The 20,497-nt window shown below is 35.2% G+C and overlaps 1 protein-coding gene across 14 annotated transcripts in view; it reads right to left on the bottom strand.

Moving 5' to 3' along the window:
• AKT3 (AKT serine/threonine kinase 3) overlaps positions 1-20,497 on the bottom strand; it is a 428,671-nt gene that overhangs the window by 102,583 nt on the left and 305,591 nt on the right. For all 14 annotated transcript variants that reach the window (XM_072647619.1, XM_072647620.1, XM_072647616.1 and 11 more), the window contains 2 exons: positions 8,571-8,636; positions 6,873-6,941 (listed from right to left, as the gene is read on the bottom strand). In XM_072647619.1, the coding sequence (XP_072503720.1) occupies positions 6,873-6,941; positions 8,571-8,636 (135 nt within the window). The remainder of the gene's footprint in view (positions 1-6,872; positions 6,942-8,570; positions 8,637-20,497) is intronic.

Consider the following 20,497-nt stretch of genomic DNA (forward strand, 5'->3'; position numbering starts at 1 on the left):
TTAAATTGGACTTAGATGGCTTACATTTAAATCCAGGATCTGCTGACTACTATCTTGTGGATCTATGATCCCATGATGTGGTATCTGTTTCTACCTATGTTAATCTTTACCCAAAGCCTCTCCACCATGTTGCCATCCTCTGATACATAGATTTCTCCCATGAATTCAGTAAATAACATTATGTAAAATTCTTCATAAACCTTAAAGTGTTATATAACTGTTACATATTGATAGCAGGGATAGTAGTAACAGTTTAATTCTTCTTATCATGTATTTGATAAAGTTCAAACAAAAACTGTTCCAGGACAACTCATCATTTGTACTTCATTCCACTGCTAGATGGCTTTGATTATTTTGAATAAGTATACAATTCTGAAAACTTAATATGCCACATAGTTGGGAGGTTACTAAGTATTCAGTGAGGCAAAACTTATTCAAACGATTTTAAATTTCATATGGGTCAATCGTGTTGAATTGCAAAGATTTAAGCTTTTGGGATAAGCATACACTATTTGATAAAAACTGATGAGAAAACTGGAAAGAAGTCTGGCAGAAATTGGGTATAGATCAATATCTTGCACCATTTACCAAGATAAGGTCAAAATGGATACATGACCCAGATATAGAGATATCATAAAAAAAACCCTGGAAGAACATGGAACATAATACTTATCAGGTTTATGAATAGGAGAAAAATTTATGAATAAACAAAAAACAGAGCACTGTAAGATTTCAAATGGATAATTTGATTACATTAAATTAAAAATATTTTATACAAATAAAACTAACTTAGCCAAGATTATAAAGAAAGCAGAAAACTGGGGGCAAGTTTTATAGGTATTTTCCTGGAGAAAAGTCTCATATCTCAAATATACAGAAAACTTTGTCAAATATGTAAGAATATGAGTTATTCCCCAATTCATAAATTTCTAAAGGACAGGCAGTTTTCTGATGAAGTCAGAAACAAAACAAAATAAGTCATATGAAAAAGGCTCTAAGTCACTATTGATTAGATAAATGGAAATCAAAATAACTTTGAGATTTTCTCTTACACCTGAAAGGGAGAATGACAGATATTGGAATTATGAAAAAATTGGGACACATTCACTGTGGATCCAACCATTTTGGAGAGCAATTCGGAATTATGCCCAAAGAGTTATAAAACTGTGTACATTCTTTGACCCAGAAATACCACTATTTGGTCTGCTTCTCAAGATGATCAGAAAAAAAGGAAAAGAACCCGTATGTTCTAAAATAGTTATCACAGCTCTCTTTGTGACAGCAAAGAACTGGGGGCAGAGGGGATGCCTATTAACTGGGAAATGGCTAAACAAGTTGTGGTATATGATTATGAGGGAATACTACTATGCTGTAAGACATGATGAACTGTATGAGTTTAAAAAAAAACATGAAAAGACTTGCATGAAATAATGAAAAGTAAAATGAGCAGAACCAAGAGAATGTTGTATACAGTAACAACAATATTGTCTGAAAAACAACTGTGAATGACTAAGTTATTCTGTAGACTATAAATATTCAAATTAACTATAAAGAATCTATAAAGTAAGATGCTATCCACCTCCAGAAAAAAAAAATGATAAATGGAATTATGCATATGGTTTTACATATATTTATAAATCTGTGTCAAATGGTGGCCTTTTCTACACAGGGTGGGGAGCGAAAGAGGGAAACAATTTAGCACTTAAACTGTGAAAAAAATAAATTTAATTTTAAAATATTCATATAGGTCAATATTGCGTCTGGTTGGCTGCTGGAATATTTTGTTTGGGATGTATTATTTGGTTCCAGTACAGTTTATTTGTTGAATTCTCAAGGATTTTTTGGAGTTTATACTTTGTAGTATTGAGCTGTACCTATTGGTTTACTAATTTATTTATTTTTGGGAGGAGACAATCAAGGTTAAGTAACTTGCCCAGGATCACACAACTAGTAAATGTAAAGTGTCTAAGGCCAGATATGAACTCAGGTCCTCTTGACTCTAAGGCCAGGGCTCTATCTACTGTACCACTGAGCTATTGCTTATCCGGCAGTTTACAAAGGACAGTGAGTTTCTGGTGTAATTCTCCACTTGCTTGTTTGTTTCAGTTATCGAGTAGGTGCTAAATTTTTGTGATCCTCAGTGATATGTTGCACAATTTCAATACATTCTTACAAAATCCGCATGAAGTAGAAAGTCTAGGATACTTAAGGATCACATTTCTATAATTACTGGTAGCAATGATGTGGTCTTTCATCGGTATGATAAAAAATCTTCCATTACTGTGTACAAATCTTTATGTCTCAGCTATTTGTTTCATGTTACTTGGTTAATATAACACTGGTTGATTTTATGTGTATGTTATCCATGGAAGACCTTACAACTGCATGCTTAGATCTTAGCAATCTCATGGGCTCTATCCAGAAACAAACCAACATGAGATCTATTCAATAAGTCTTGCATACTAGCATATTGATAAATAACCTATGTGTCTCAACTCAATATCAGACCTGAGCTACTGACTTGGGCTACTCGGTACAGGACTGTAAGAGCTGGTATAACAAATATGTTTAACATGTTGTTTCCCTTAAGCTTTGACTTATTTCAGGATTTCAGGAGGTCTCTTGCCATGCATAAAAAGTCGTTTTATGTTCAGTGTGTCTTGTCTGGAGAAAAGTCAAAGTACTGATCAGAATCACCTTTTTCCAATGGTTCTAGCTGACCAACAGAATCAAGCTCAAAGACTTCTCTGTTAAAACTAAACGCTGAGAATCCAAACAGACTTCTTGGCGTACACTATTAGCTCTAATACACTGTTTTCATTAGAATGTTTGTGAATTGCAGGAAACGGGAGGATGGAAGATGTAGATGCTTTTATAAATGAACAGCTGCTATTTTATTGTTATTTAGTTGTTTAGTAGTGTCCAACTCACTGTGATCCCATAGAGTACATAGCACGTCAGGGCTCCTTTCTTCTACTCTTAGCCTATATAATTAGAAGTAAACTTAATACTCAGTCATCCTCATTGTATAGGGTGTTTCCAAAGTCTTAGGACAGTTCTAAACTATGAAAGAGCAGCTAGGTGGTTCAGTGGATAGAGCCCTGGACCTGGAGTTTAGGAAGACTTGAATTCAAACCCAGCCTCAGACACTTAGTAGCTGTGTGACCATGGGCAAGTCAATTAAATTCTATTTGCTTTAGTCCACTGGGGAAGTAAATGGCAAATCACTCCAGTATCTTTGCCAAGAAAATCTCACATACAACATAGTACACAGAATGATGAAGAGTTGGACCTGACTGAACAACTTAACAACTATGGAAAGCTTAAAATTTCACCAATACTTGGGTGTATTTTATGTATTTGTAGTACATAATATATTTGTAGGACGTGGATAAGCCAGAATGTGGAACTGAGTCAAAAGTTTTGCAACAATAAATAAAGGTTTTATAAATGCTAGTGTTTTAAAGTGTCTTTTTCAATAATTACCAAATTGGTGAGTTATTCTTTACACATCTGGGACTTTGGGGCACATCTGTTTTGTTCTTTAGACAATATGTTGTTTTCTTATGTTTGTACTTTTGGGGGGGGGGTAGACACTTTGTAGGAAGTATAAAGTTGTAATTGGCCTATATAATTATTATAATTATTCTCATTTTCCTCACCTTATATTTGATGGAATTCGGAAATAAATGGTCAGGGGGCAAGAGGCTATCTCATTTTGTGTTCTTTTATATTCAATGATCTGTGGACTACTAGATACCTAGATAAAATCATTGTCTTTGGTAGCTGAAGAAAAGAACTGGGATGCAAAATCATCTGTCTTCCACTGGCACACTGAACATATCTTCAGAAAATCTAAAACCAGGTAGATTGATGGAAATATTTACTTCATCCTATTATCAAATGGTTTTGATTTTTTTCCCATTAGGTCTCTATTTGTTAAGAGCTTTCCATAATATGCGGTTAATTTTAGCATGACAGCATCTATTAAAAACACTTTTTAAAAAAATTTTTATGAGTTAATGATAATTATTACTTGTGGTTTACTATCATTTTCTCACATTTTTCAATGAAGCTTGGGTGGAAACAGTCCTGGGATACTTCTTATTATTCCTTCATATTCTATTCTATAGATCATGCCCAATTGTATACGTTAACTGCTTTTTTGTCAATGAACAAAAGTGTGTGTGTGTGTGTGTGTGTGTGTATCATACTATATAGGTTCACTGAACACATCCTCAGTAAAATTCTCATCTAATACAGGAGGAGAGAGATGAGATAAATCTCCATCTATTCCAACATGATTCTGATCCCCATGTTTTTAAATCTTTTCATTCCATGTGACTAGGAAATAAGTACTGACAATGTTGTTCTGAAGTTTTTAATGAGTCAATTGTATGTCTGAACAATTGTGACAAAGAGTTCAGTCTATGGTAACAATCTAGTTCCAGGACAGTCAACTCAGTTCTCCAAGATCTTTTGAGATCAATATTTGTAGTATAGATTTGTCATTTTTCAGTCCACGCAAGAAAGTAAACTACTAATGTAAAATTCTAGCCACCAAATTATGTCTTCTGAGCTATTCAATAGGCACTAAATTGTTACAGGCTTCAATGATGAGTGGCATAGTTTTAACCCTTTCCTTGAATAATTTACACTGATCACTAAGTCCCAATCATTTCTAGTGGCAATGACCTGGTAAAGAAGTGTTATCTTAAACCCCTCCACCTTCAGAAACAAATTCATACAGCTTAGCTATCTGTTTGACACTTCTTTATCAAATGGCAAAGTTTATGTGAATGTTGCCCATGATGGGCCTTTGGATTCCATTCTTGGATGTTAGCCATTTCATAGATTCCATCTGGAAATGAACCACTCGTTTGACTAATACAACACTGAACCTCTAAATAAGCGTTGATTATTATATGGTGAAGTGATGTCTACTTGTTACAGAGTTATTTCTGTAGAATCCTGACACTGTTTATCAATCATCTTCCTAATTTTCAAACAGGAAGTTTTCATCTTTCTATACTTGATACTGGCTGATAGGCCCAACCATTAATAATGTCCAGGTTTTTGTTTCATTAGTATTGTTGGGGTTTTATTCCATTCGGAAAGTGTTACGGTCATTTACAGACCTGAAAGTGTGCATTAAGATTAAAGTGCTATAGTTTAAAACATGTTCTTCCCATTCAGCTTTTGACTTCAGATTGCATCTGATAGCTTTTAATGTTTTAATCTACAGACTGTCCCTTCATGCCTAGAATATACTGCCTCTTCACCCTTCTCTTAGAATGCCTAAATCTCTATTAAAGCTCAGTTCAAATAATAACCCCTATATGAGACTTTTATTGATTTCTCCCAGCAGCTAATTCCTTTATATCAATTTTGTATATGTCTTATATTTACCTATATATATCTATACCTTATTTCTCCCAATAGAATGCAAGGTTCTTGAAGGCAAGAACTATTTCAGTTTTGCCTTTGTATCCCCCAAATCTAATAGTACTTGGGCCACAGGAGGAGCTTAATAAATGTTTATGGATTAATGGATTAACTGACTTAGTCTCCAGCTTTTAGGCTTATAGAAATATCCATATTCATATATATGTATACATATATACACATATATATTTTTCATTTCATTCCAATATCAGATTTGAGGTACTAGCTTGGCCAATTCATTCATATATATTAAGCCACCCAGAAATCCCAAACCACAATCTCAGATCTTGTTAACCAGGCTGTTCACTTCCCAAATTCTGTATTACTAAAAGTTCTCTTTACTTTGTTTATGTCCTATATTTTGCTACCTCTTTGCCTTTGCTCACACTGTTAACTCTTTTTAGAATACTAATTCTTTCTTTTCTCTCTGTCCAAATACCACCTATCCCCTAAAGGTCTAACTCAAATTCTAACATTTACATGAACCCTCTGTTTCCGAGTCTCTCTCCTGCCTTAACTGATCGTTCCCTTTTTAAAATTCCTTGTACATATACCATAGAACTTATCACACCTTTTGTATACATCTTTTCTCTTCAGGTGGAACTTTTCAGATTGGTGAGGTTAGGTATATCTTATTCATCTTTACATCACCTATAATGTAGTATTAATAATACAGTGGCAGGCACTTAGGAAACATTTGCTGAATTCATAAGTTTTATTGATAGTGCCAATCAATCTGTGGATTCAAAGAATTTTGCAGAAGACAGTTAGGTTATCAAATCAAGGTAGTTTTTTCCTTTGTGAAGGAAAAAGAATAATTTATCCTTATAAACCAGAAGCAACAAACACAATGACCACACCACTCTTGAGTGTAGCCCAAACCAGATTAAAATGTAATTGGGGAATATTTAAGAAAATGAATACAAATAATACAAAAAAACATAGGTAACATTACATTTTAAAACTAAATCAATTATGTGGCCCAACAGGATCCTTTCATATGGATTAGTGGCCTCAGTTTCTATCTGTGCTTGACAGTATTGCTACAGACTACACTACATAGTTGGAGGATTTTGGAATCCTCCTAGTACAAAGTATTTCTGATCAACTACTCCAGTAAATTCTGTCTGTATGTTAATAAGTTTTTCAAAAGTGAGGAATAGAAAACACATAAGGAGCTGGAGGAAATTAAATACACTCAAGCAAAGTTAAATTGTTCTATGAAATTAAAAATACCAGGAATGGCAATTAAGACAAAATGATTACTATTTTCTTTCTTCCCATTACGTGGAAAATCTAGTCAACAAAACCATTTTGTCACTATCATACAAGACATCCAGATCTATATTTCATCCACATAGTAAATAATTGCTATACTTATGTTTTAATAAATTAGATACAAAACTAAGTATGTTTCTTTAGCTCACCTCTCCTCCATTGACATACTCCATCACAAAACACAAACGATCTTTTGTCTGGAAAGAATATTTCAAGGACTTGAAAAGAAAAAAGAAAAAAAATATGCTCATAATGTCATCATTATAATTATGAAATACTTAAAAAGAATAAGCTATGACTGATGAAATGGACAGAAATATTTCATTAATATCGTATCTTAAGTGCTCAGATGAGATCTTGTAAGAAATATAGATTAATTCTGTTCAGCTTTACAATGACTATTTATAGAAAAACTTCTTTGTTTCTGAACTTATGATAATCTTGAATTAAAATAAACCATACAATGATAATGAGCATTTCTGAACAATAAATATGACAATAGTAGGCTTTTGAGTCTTTGGATACTGAATTGTGGTGCCTGGAAATTTTCATACATGCTATCTTCAACTTTCACTTTATTCTAGTAGAGACAAGTTCTCTTAGGGGATAGTTAAAATTATTGATTGTGATTTTTAATATGTCTTCAATGTCACTTTTTCCCTCTAAATGTTTCAGTTCACCAACTCAGTCTAGTATGGCACAACATGCTACAACATGAATACTGTCATTCAAAGGGATTTGGTATAAAATATATCACTACTTAAGCCTTATTTTGCCACAATCTACATTAATAGAGCTCAAGTAACAAACAAAATAGTGCTAGAAATACAGGAAGTAAAACCCCTTTACTGGATTCTGCTTCAGATAAACTAAAGAATTCTAGGAGTAAGACTAAAGGGCTTATTAGTTTAGTTCAAAGGGATAGCTAAGTCACACAGGTACACAACATAACAGAACACACACACACACCCACTTCACAGTTTTTATACCTTGCTTATGATAGTTCTATATCATGCCTTTTCATATTTCTAGTTTTTATCTGTAGGATATTCCTCTAAGTTGTAACATAATTACTATAAGGTTGCTTCATATGTATTCCTATAATGGTTATTTTAAGGCAATACTAATTGAGCATTTATATATTACAATCTTGTTTTCAAATTTAAGTTGAATTTCTGATTTTGTTACTCTTTGGTATTTTAAAAATAGGGATCAAAAAGGAGTCACAATATGCTAATATAACTCTGGAAACACATTACGACCACAAATCAAAATATACACTGGCAAAATCATGTGAATTCACTATCTTGGAGAAGGCCCAGAGGTAAAACTCTTCCAGTGCAGACTGGCAGCAAGTTTGTAACTAATAGTTGCAGAAAGCTGCTTGGAGCACTTAAAAACTAAGTGAATTGTTTCAAGGTCAAATAGCACATAGGTGTCTGAGGCAGTGTTGGAAACCCAGCCTTCTTGATTCTAAGTTTAGTCTTCTATTTATTCACTTTACTTTGGTGCCTCTTATATATAGATTATAAATGGAAGCCTAGATGGCTACTTGCCAGATATATTGTAGAAGGAATTCACATATTTGGAAGTAGGGTTGGACTAGATAACTTCTAAGGTTCTTTTCAAATATGAGATTCCATAATAATTGACATTTTCTCCAAACTTCAAAAAATCTGAGTTCTTTCTCCATCACTTTCTTAATTACTTTAAGCAAACAGAATGACTAAAGTAAACAAAAGATACCTTAATTTTTTTTGTTTAGACGTTAATTTATAGAGTAGAATAATCATCAAAACAAAGTTTTAAGGTGAAAAGAAAAATACTTATTGTTTAAGATTACTTACTGTTAAAAAGGGATGCCTAGTGTTTTTTAATACTCTGCTTTCTGTTAGAGTATGTGCCACTTCATCCTGTAAAAGAAAAGGGCAAATCTGTAAGCTAACATAACAAGAGTATTAAGACTGAAATGTTAATATGACTCTAGAACATACAGTTAAATTCAGAGTAGAAAAAATATTTTAAAAGAAGAGTCATGCTTCCTTTCTTGATATGATTTATTATAATAGGGAGTAGCCAAATAGTTAAACTATTGTGTAAATTCCGGTGGCTACATGGTGACTGAAACATTGTCATCCTACACTAAAACAGATATACAGAATTTACTACCAAGTCCCTGTCCTGTGTCTCATTCCGACGACTTTGCAAGTTGCAAGGCAGATCGTTGTTTAGCCAAAAGGCTGTATTTCAGCAGATCCCATGAGGGGATTTATCCATAAATGTTTAGAAAAATAGCTAGGGAACAGCTTACAATGTAATTTTTAAAAACCCAATAATTTGTCTTTAGAAATGAAGGGCATATAAAAGTATATTTTAAGGGCTCAAAAAAGGACTACATTTCCCCCTCCCTCTATTACTAATAATAAATCTTAACCTTGATTATGAGACTCAGTTTCCAAGTGTCAAACATAATTCTTTGGTTAAATCTTTCATACAGTAAGAATATTCTCCCCTAAAAATTCTTAATATCTAATCTATTTCATAACAGTGAACTGTTACAGCTCATCCTTAAGATACGGCATATTTTAAGGTTTCAAAAATAGCAGTATCATTACCACCTTCATGTATAAAATTAAAAAAAAAAAAACAAACAAACCCAATTACTGAAACTATAATGGCATCTTAAGATTTTCTTTCTGGCAAGATCCTAAGCAGAATTTTTATGGACCAGTTTTTTGATACTGTCAACAAATCACAATAAGATTTCAGGCAATGTTTGCTTCATAGCCAACACCAGTGGAACAGAAGGAAACATTGGAATCCTTACATATCATATGTCAACTTTACAAAATTATTTTTTTTTTAAATTGTACTTTTGGTATACCAGGAAAATTGGGTGCCCTCAGAAAGCTTAGGGTATGGCTACTACAAGATGATGTAACAAATTTTGTCTGAAAAACAGTGTTGTGTTCAGCCTAATCCTTATTATCACTGATTCAAGACTGTGTAATTAGTCTGGATGTATTTCATCTATTCTATTAATCTTATTCTGAAACATTGAGATGAATGTTAAGATAATGGGATGCAAAGTGCTAGAACATAAAAAGCACTGGATTGGGGCAAGAAGACCTAGATTCAAATCCTTATTCTGTCACTTGCTACTTAATTATCTTGAGCAATAATTTAACTTCTCTGGGTCTCAATTAGTTCATCTATAAAATGAAGGAGTTGGATTGGAGTACTTCTAAGGCAAAGGTTCCTAAAGTTATTTGATCTACCATACCCTTTACAAAACATTACTCAGTGCCTCCCTAGAAATCTTTCTTTAACCCTTTAATGGTATTTTTCCTCTTTTGTTTTTGAAATTTGCATCATTTCAAAAATATAATTTTTTTAAAATGACATTTTAAATTTAATAATCTATTGCAAAGGAGACTGAGAAGGGGCAGTGAGACATATAAAACAAAAAACTTTTGAGAGCTGTGATAAGAACACCTAGAGTGCAGAGAACATCTAGAAGAAGACTGTGATCAACAGTGTCAGAGGCAACATAGAAGTGAAAAAGGATGAGTATTAATGGAAGGTCATTAGATTTAGCAACTAAGAAGTCATGGCAAACTTCGTAGACGGTAATTTCAGTTGAATCATGGGGTCAGAAATCAGGATGTAAAGAGTTAAGGAGAGTTGTCTGTCCTTCATAATTTTTCCAGAGTCATCAAAGTTCAGTACAATGACAAAAGTCATGAGGACAAGCAATGGATGACCTTGGTGTCTTCCATGTCTGACCAAACTCTAAGTGCTGCAGTGCCAGCTTCCGCCACCTTCAGGGCCACTGGAACAAACTGTTCTCATCTGCCCATTCTGCTGGAAGAAGCCTTCACATGCTTGGGGGTAGGCATCCCCTAGCTCACCAATGGGTTTGAGGCATGTGGGTTACCCTCAATCTGGTTTAGTCTGCCTGCCAACATGGTTTACTGGGGTGTGGCCACTGCAAATGTTATAGCTTCTTGGAGTCACAGGTGAAAGTTGAATGAAGGTGAACAGCAAGGTGGACAATCAGCCCTGTAAAGGGCTGGGTAAGTCCTTATACCAGAAGTGCCACTCCTCCACGAACACCCCTTACATTCCAGAAGAGAGTTAGAAGAAAGGAAAAAGAAGCACCAATTGTAGATGGCTTTCTCAAGAAATTTAACCATGGAAAGGAGGTGAGATTTAAGATGATAGTTTGAGGGAATAGAAGGATCAAGTAAGGGGTTTTTCAGCATCTTTGTAAGTAGTAGAGAAAAAGCTAGTAAACAGAAAAGGATTGAAGATTAGTAACTAAGAAGCCATCAAAGTGGGCTCATTCATCTCAATAAAAGACAAGTGTGCTGGCATGAACAGGTACACTTAGATAAGGGCTAATTTTGTATAAGGAAGCTTTATTCCTCAGGAATGTCTACATTCTTATGTCATTATTATACTAATAATTGATATTTATATTGTTAATATTTAATATAAATTTTAGACTTTAATAAGGGCCAAAGTTTGAATTAAGAAGAGTCTGGACCTAATAGTCTCCTTTGTTTAGAGAATGCCTACACCTTGGGTTGTGAATAAACATTTCAAAGGCCTGTTTAGGACAGGATATCTGCAGTCTGGGTGATGGGACTTTTCCTTACCTTGGATCACAAAGGCATGCTAAGGAAGGAAGATGCCCATAGCCTGGGATCACAAAACCTAATTACAATGTGTTTACAGTGTGAGAACTCCTTTCTCAAGGCAAAATGTACTTAAGACAGTCAATTTCTGTACTAAGTCAGCCAGTTCTGATCCTGGCTCCATAGTGCTATGTAACTGTTATCTTTATGGGGAATTGATTAATTAATTAAATCATAAAATGTATGCATTTAGCCTGTTGCCTTTTCTCTAACGAAGTTTTCAGGTCAACAGTTATGGCGCCCAAACGTGGATTGGAACTGAGGAACAGGACGGACATTCCATCATCTCGCCAACGCCAGGACTCCGGCGCCAATAGGAACTGTTTTTCCTGGAGTCCTGGGCCTTGACGGGGTCGGGGTAAGTCCTTCCATTCCCAGCTTCCAAAGGACTCAAAAATTCCCTTTAAAGATAACCGCAGGACAGAGACCACTCTGCGTGAAAACGCCTCTGTATTAATTAGGTCTCCTCTGAAGATCGATCTAGGGAAATCAGCTAGCTATGGCTCAGTCAAAAAACTAGAAGTAGAAATCCGGCTGACTAGACCCCTACTTCTTGTATGCCAAGCTGCTACCAACCTGATGATCACAAGTATTACTAGCACTAGTGTCAATCAACTAAGGATAGCCCTAAATTATGTTGGCCACCACAGGGCTCTTTTGGACTGGTCAAAGTTACTTTATCTTACAACCAAATTAAGTTTAAAGGCCAACAAAACAACTAGCCAGCAGTGAGAACGTTTCATCCTGGGCTTGCTGACTTGACTGAACGAGAACAAAAGACAGGTAGCCTCTTCCCTGCAAGGCTGGGAGCTGCTTCAGCACCTAGCCATGTCCTGGCAAAAATCTTTTCTTCTTCAAGGGCTCCAGTCTGTCCTTCCCTTCATGCCCTCCGTCCTATTCCTTGCCCCTTTCTTCCCTCCTCTTCCCCTTGAAGGCCTCTGATCTGGGGAAACTGATAGCACTTAGATGCAATCTTTCCCCCTCGCCTTCCCCTACCTTAGACCTGAGGAAGGCAGCCTCTGTTCAAGCCTCTGTTGCCTCCCTCCTCCCCATTCCCTCTCCCCATTTTCCCGTAAGGGCTCTGGTCCTGAAGAGGACAGTTACAATCCACCTAAGAACTAGAGGCCTGAAACTATTCCCATGGGGCCTGTTCCTTTAAGACAGTCAAAAACTTTGGGGCACCAAGGCTCCCCACTCCTCCAACAACTGCAGGGGTGCTCTGAGCAAAGGCTGCAGGCTTCCCCTTTATTATCAGGTTTTGAATTCTTGCAACCCCCTTTTCTCAGAATAATAATAGCCAATTCATGATGGGGATTTCTAACAAGCTTCTAATTGCCCTCTCTCTCTCGGTTGTTTTTTTTGTGAGCTCAGTTTGTATTTGTCCTGTTGTCAATCTGTCCGTCAGTATATGTCCCTGTTCATATCGTGTGTGCTTTGAATGTCTGTTATCTTGTAAGATTTAAATGCAAGCAGCCAGACTTCAAGGGCTGCAGTTAGGGAAATAAACAAACAAAACTTTGAGACTTTTCCTTGTCATTCTGGTCTGGCCAACCTGGAATTACAATGGAAAGTTAGATCATCTGAAGTAAAATCATTTTAGCAGATTTGTATGTTGTGAGATTAATCATAAAACATTTCAGGAACTGATCATTTGAAATAACTCCTAAGATTGTGGGTAGCCCACTTTTCTAGGTAAAGCTTGGAAATGCCACCTAGGTCCTAGGCATTCCACCCACCCCACCTGCATATCACCTTAAGGGCTCAGTAAATTCTGCTACTGTGGGAAGTTGGGGGAAACATGGAAGAATCAGGCCTGTAGTGAGCATTCTCTAAACTCTGCCTGTGAAAGTCACCACTGGGACATCAGTTTCTCTGCTCGTGGTAAGCTTCACTTCTTTGTTCCAGTTGCAAAAAGTATTTTATCTCTGTTTGACCCATTTTCTGATTTATACAAATAACTGTGCTTGTTGTTAAGGGATCAAAATGATAAAATGATTGTAAAATGCTTAATGTAATGACTGGTATATGTTACATACAACATTATTATCTCTCTAATGTAATTGTTACCTTTGAAGTGGTTTTAATTGCTAAAAGTAATAAGATCAATAATTTCTGGAAATGCAAATTATACCATCTGTAGTCATTGTTGTGTTAAAACTGTATTTCTAGGATTGTATTTCTGAATTTCTCTTAGATTGTGAAAATTGAGTGACCACTGTAATCTAGAAATAGTGTTAGACAGAGCAATTTTTAATTTGAATTTTGTTGAAACTAAAAGATGTTGGGAAAATTGTGTAACACCAGTTATGTTACTTTATCAGTCCTGCTAACCTTGTCTTATAATGTTTTGTAATTGCCATTTAGAAAACCAGGTATTTTCACCCTTGTCTGTTAAAAAAGTGAAGCTAAACAATTTGGCTATCTTCTATGAAGTTGTAGGATTGTTAACTAAGTTATTTGGGATTATTGTTTTAATGCTGAAACCTAAAATTGTTAAGTGCTTCCTGTGTATGAAAAGGAGGGAATGGAGTGAAAATTTTATCTAGATTCCCTCTGCCCATTCAGAACAATCCTCCCATTCCTGTGGGTAACATCATCAGTCCTAGTAAAGGAATCTGGTTGGTTAATGCAGATTCTAAACAATGACTATTACTTGCACAGAAGTGGTAATAGATAGAGAGAATTTTTAATAATTGGCTTTTACATCAGGACAAGTTTTAAATTTGAGAAGGAAAGATGTTAAATGGAATCCTTTATGTATGTGTGCCCTGGTAAATCTTTATTGTTTATTGTAACTCCAAGAGGGTGGAGATAACTGTTATCTGACTGTGAGACTTGCTGTTTAAGGTAAAGTCATTTAGGACCATAACGATTTTTGGTTTTGAGTTTGAATTTGGGTATAGTTGTCTGCATTAAATCAGTATCTGAGACAAATGCCAAAAGCTACTCAGAGGGAGTGTGATCCTGTACTGTTAACAGGTGAAGCTTGTATCTGAAAAGGAAACACCGAGGGGACAATTCCAGACTTGTTCTAGGATGGGATTCCCCTGGCTCAGCTTCCCTATTGTGTTCCTTTAAAAAGGAATGTTTCTCACCTGTCTATTCCTGAGTCTGGCTATGAAACAGATACTGCATCATTGGAGAATTTCACTCCCATCTGAATTCAAACAGAGTAAAGGATGTTTTATCCTGTCACATTTGGTATGTCACATGTCCCTGCTTTTTCCTTCTATAGCAAATTTCTGTGGTCAATAACAAGTGACTAGCAAAACATGTGAGCCTTTTGTGTAATCATACTGGGAAAGCTAACATTATTATCTGAAATTAGAACATGCGCAGAAATTTTTGTAAACTACTTAAGACTCACCTTAAGATGTTCCCATTGTTTAAAAAAAAAAAAAAGGATTTAAAAGCAACAGTGTTTTTCTGTGAGCCAGTCTCTTACATCTAGGAATACTGCAATAATTAAGAATTCAGTTTGTTATAATACTTTGGAAATTCATATTACTTAAGAACATTTTTGTAACAACACAGCTTTAATGAATTCCAGTTTTAAGGGTTTATTTTTGCTTAAGAAAAAAAAAGATATCAAGCATTTAAAAAGTTTCCAACTAGTTTCCTTCATAAATGTTTAGTGAATATCAGAGTAAATTTTAAACTGTTTTTAAGGAAGGGAAATACTTTTAGAAGAAATGTTTTGAAAAATCATGTGTGATTCTTAGAAGGCCTACTAAAGCTTCAAAATAATATACTGTTAAATTAAGCTGTTTTGATCTGAATATGTGGTCATTCTATGGCCTAAATTAGAGTTAAAGTTTGCGTTTGAATTTATTATGTAAAAGATTTAATTCCTGACGTATCTCATTCTTCCAGAGTGAGTATAATTAGGGAAGAATAACAACTTGTGAAACAAAGACAATTCCATCAATTTATAAGTTTAGTCATTAACTTCTTTGCTTTGTTTAAGCTGGAATAGGATTCCAGGACAGTTATGCTAGTAAAAAAGTAATAACTTAGGAGCTATCTTGTCTTATGGTTAAAATGCAAAGGCAAATGGAATAATCTGGATAACAGGATTGAGAGATTTGGAAAGATAAATTAAGTTCTGCTTGAAACTATGAAAGGTAGATAAGATTTGGGAATAAATATGGGTTATCTAAACCCCTCTTGCTCCCCCATAGTTGTTCTGAACACTTTTGTGTCAGTTTCAGATGGTTTAAAGTGTGAGGAAGTATTTATCTGAGGGATACCAGCCAATATTGATTTGCTATATAAGACTGGGACTGCAATTTACTGTTGTTTGAAGCTCTGATTACAGGAATACTTGTCTAAGTTATCATAAAGCCAATTGACATGTGCTGCAGGCTAATGGTGGATGCATGGAAAGGTTTTGAAGACGACTTTGGACACGGCCTAGGTAGGATCTTCCTAACTCTATTTCCCAAATGTGCTATTTCCTTTCTGAAAAAGGAAATTCCCCACCTGATTACTCTGAAGCCCTGCTTCCAGCACCTGGTGACCTCACATGTCAAATAATAGCTTATTGCTGGAATCAAGCAGAACTAAGGAAATCCTTTCCTTCTGTTAACGTTGTCCCTCTCTTTTTCTTTTACAGCAAATCTTTGTAATTAAGAAGTTCTGTAAGTACAACTAAGTCTATCAAATAATAAATGGAAATTGGAGCATCTCTGAGTTACTAAAATGGGATACAGGAATGAATAGCTTACAATTTTAACCTAATTCCTGGCCAAATAAAAATAATATAATATAGAGATAATATCAAGGAAATGATTAGACAAAGTAATAAGAGCAAATTTTGAGGAAAGGTAACAGGATCAGACTGATTCCTCTAAGAATTATATACAGGAGTATATGATTGGCTTCTAAAATTTATCATGCTTTTGATAATAAGATCTCAAATCTGGATTTTTGCACAAGATTGTATAAGACAGTGGTAAATTATTTCTTCTCTGTTAAAGTACCTGTCCAATAATTTAAAGGACAGATGAGTTCGTTTTATGGTTGAACTTCACATTTTAAAAGATTCTTATTCCAGGTAGAAGATTTAGGTAAAAACAGAAACAGCAAATAAGATAAACTGAAATTTTCTGAAACTTCAAAAATGGAGAACAAATTTTAAGTAATTGTACTAATTTATACTGTCAGAAGTATCTGGGAACTTCTAGATTTGAACCAGAAAGGCAGAATTTTCTTTTTGAACTATCCCAAGAATAAAACTTATTGTCAAAGAAAAGATATCTAGGTATCAGATAACTACATGAGAAATCTGGGATTCAAAAAGTAATGTTTGAATGAAAATCAAGCATGGATTACTGAGATATCAGGAATTTAATGTTAATTAACGATTGCATGTATTTGTATGGTTCATGTTTAAGCTTTCTTGTTTGTCTTGATGACATGTAAATCTCCTTTTTTTCAAAACAAGCCTATTGTGAGCCATCTAAGTTTAATTGTACCTGACTTAATGTAAAAATGCAATTTTGTGAACTGAAAAAAAAAAACTTCAATGTGTTGTTTGAGCCTAGTCCTGCGTGGCTGGGAAACTAAACTATTGCTAAGTGCCTTTAGCCATGTTAACTATGTTGTATTGTTTCATGTCAACTATCAAATCAGATATTTTCTGGGAGACCGTGTCAGGTTTTCCATGTAGACTCTTGGATCCGTCTGTCACCTCCATTGCCCCTGCTCCTTTGTGGACCTTGCCTTCCAAGTTTGAAAGGGCCTGAAGAAGATGACATCAGACAGAGACAGCTTTCCCAAGACCTACATGAAGATTTAGTTTTTCATATCTTTGTTGGTCTACAGGCGACGCCTTCGGCTTGCCTTTGACCAAAAGGAAGGAATGTTAACATTTAATATAAATTTTAGACTTTAATAAGGGCCAAAGTTTGAATTAAGAAGAGTCTGGACCTAATAGTCTCCTTTGTTTAGAGAATGCCTACACCTTGGGTTGTGAATAAACATTTCAAAGGCCTGTTTAGGACAGGATGTCTGCAGTCTGGGTGATGGGACTTTTCCTTACCTTGGATCACAAAGGCATGCTAAGGAAGGAAGATGCCCATAGCCTGGGATCACAAAACCTAATTACAATGTGTTTACAGTGTGAGAACTCCTTTCTCAAGGCAAAATGTACTTAAGACAGTCAATTTCTGTACTAAGTCAGCCAGTTCTGATCCTGGCTCCATAGTGCTATGTAACTGTTATCTTTATGGGGAATTGATTAATTAATTAAATCATAAAATGTATGCATTTAGCCTGTTGCCTTTTCTCTAACGAAGTTTTCAGGTCAACAATATAAATCTTTAGATTTTATAAAGCATTTAAAAAATAAATCATCTTCTTTAATTCTTATTAATACCTACTTTGGTAGGTACCATAAATATTATTATCTCCATTTAACAGATGAGAAACAGAGGCTCTGAGAGAACAAATGTCCATGCTTCCATAATTAATACATTCTGGAAGTGGTCACTGAGTTTTCTGATTTTAAGAAGATAAGAGACTTATCTATCCATGTTGCGATCATCAAAAGTCCTTAAGAAAGCTATATACAAGTTTCTACACAGTGATAAATAGGGCCTCACAGCAAAAAAATTTTGAGAAGTGCTATATTTGGAGTTAATGGACCACAGTTCAAATCTTGGTTTGCTTTGTAATACCCATGTTATTATGACCCAGTCATGGTACTTCTCTGAGCCTTAGTTTGCTCATCAGTTAGACAAGGAAGTTGCATAAGCTCAGAGGTTCATAGCCTAGAGACTATGTACTTGTGTTTTTAATAGTTTGATATTCGATATAATTATTTTTAATCCTATATATTTTGGCTTGTGCATTTTAAAACATAATTCTGAGGACTCTATACATTTCACTAGATGCCAAAGGGGTCTACGACACCCAAAAAACTTAAGAATCCTGGATTAGCTGATCTCTAAGATCCTGACAGCTCTTTATTCTATAATAGACAACCTATTTCTACAAAAGATTTTGGATTACTGTGCAGCATTAGCGTAGTATGACAAATTTGCTGCAAGCAAACTAAAATCATCTGTCAGCCCTTTCTAGACAAATCTTATGTATTATCCTTTAATGAACCTAGGAATTTATTAATGTGGGTGTTGTTGTTCAGTAACATCCAACTCTTCATGACCCCACATTTGGAGATTTCTTGGCAAAAATACTGGAGTGGCTTGCCATTTTCTTCTCCAACCCATTTTACAGATGAGGAAACTGAAGCAAACTGGGTTAGGGTCACACAGTTAGTAAGTGTCTGAGGCCAGCTTGAACCCACGAAGATGAGTCTTCTGTACCCAAAGACTGACATTCTATCCACAATGCAGCACCTAGCTGTCCTTATCAAAGTAAATGCTCCCTCCAACTATGTAGATATCAACCTTTCCACTAGCTCTGAGATTTCAGGCAAGTCACTTAATTGGTATAAGCCCATGTTTCTCTACCATAAAACAGGAAATAATTATATATGCCTCACAAACTCTAAAAGGCAATGCAAATGTAAGCTATGTTATAAATTATGTAATCAATCAACATGTATTAAGCACCTATTATGTGTCAGGTGCTGTGTGTGCCAAGGACCGAGATACTCAAGGAATTTACAACCTAACAGGAGAGACAACATGCAAACAAATATATACAAAGCAAGCTATACGCAGGATAAGTAGGAAATAATTGAAAACAAGGACATCACAGGAATTAAGAGGAGTTGGGGAAGGTTTCCATGTAGTGTGTGTATGTGTGTGCATGTGTGTACATATGTATTATGCATCAATCATGAAATTACATTATATACATTATAGCTACATTACTTCAATTATATTATGCATGTAGAAATATTGTTCCATATATTTGTAAAGGTGGGGCTTTCCATCTCTACTCTGATTAAAGAAAAAAAATACCAAGACAGTTTGACTGAATTAATCAATCAAAAGAATAAATTAGGTGTAAAACAAATCCTTAATCAATTTCAGAAGAATAAAGTGCTTTGATGTGTAGATTAAAATGGATGATACCACAAAGGAAATATCTTGTGATTGACTAAAAGAATCAGCCAATCTCCTGTGTACAAAATAGCAACCGTTTGAAATCACAAAGTATAGCAGTAGGTCAGTCTAGTGGTAGACTAACTCCAGAGAAACTTCTTGAAGGCAACAATTTGAGGGAGTAAGGTTTTATTTTTTAAAACTCTCCCCCAACACCTCATGACAAGAATAACACAATGTACTATCACCAGTAACAGCAGCTGATAGAGTTCATAATGGTAGTGACTAAAGACAGAGAACATAGTAACCCCATGAGTGATCAATCAGTTGCTGTCAGAGTAGTACTGGCAGACAGTGGAGGGAACACCTGCCAATGGATATGCAAGAAAGTTCCAAGAAACAAATAGCTACTTCAGGGATCGTGACCCTTCATGACAGAGAAGTACTGAGCATAGATTCTACAAAACCAACTCTCAGAATACAGAAGACAGTTACACTCAAGGGGAATCTATGATGGCTTTATAAAGGGGAAATAATGATTTATGTGTGCAGAAACAAGAGTGCCCCCAAGTTTGGGGGAAACTGTTTTGTACCAGTTGGTCTTACTATACCTGCTTTGTAAATGCCCTTTACTATAAGCTAAATGAGGATACTGATTGATAATAGAGACAATGTTGGTGGGGGCTCAAGAGCTACAATGTTAGATGCTTACAACCTCTTATCATTCTTTTAGAACATTAAAATGAGAATTAAACTACTCGTTGGGATCACTAAACTGTGAGTATAATTGCAGGTTAGGAAAATGGTCCCCAGAATGGGTGTTATATAGTCACTGTCAAAAGTATGTTATCATCATCACTGTCCTCATTGTCATAGTAGTAGTAGTTAGCATTTACATAGCACATCAGCGCATATCCAGCAACAAATTTTATCTCATTTCACCTTCACAAAAAACCTGGAAGGCAAGCACTATTATTATCTCCATTTTGCAGATGAGGAAACAGAGTGAGAGATTAGAAGTGACTAGCCCAGGATAACACAACTAGTAAGTGTCTGGGG

The sequence above is a fragment of the Notamacropus eugenii genome, chromosome 2 (assembly GCF_028372415.1).
Source record: "Notamacropus eugenii isolate mMacEug1 chromosome 2, mMacEug1.pri_v2, whole genome shotgun sequence".
Classification (NCBI taxonomy): Eukaryota; Metazoa; Chordata; class Mammalia; order Diprotodontia; family Macropodidae; genus Notamacropus; species Notamacropus eugenii.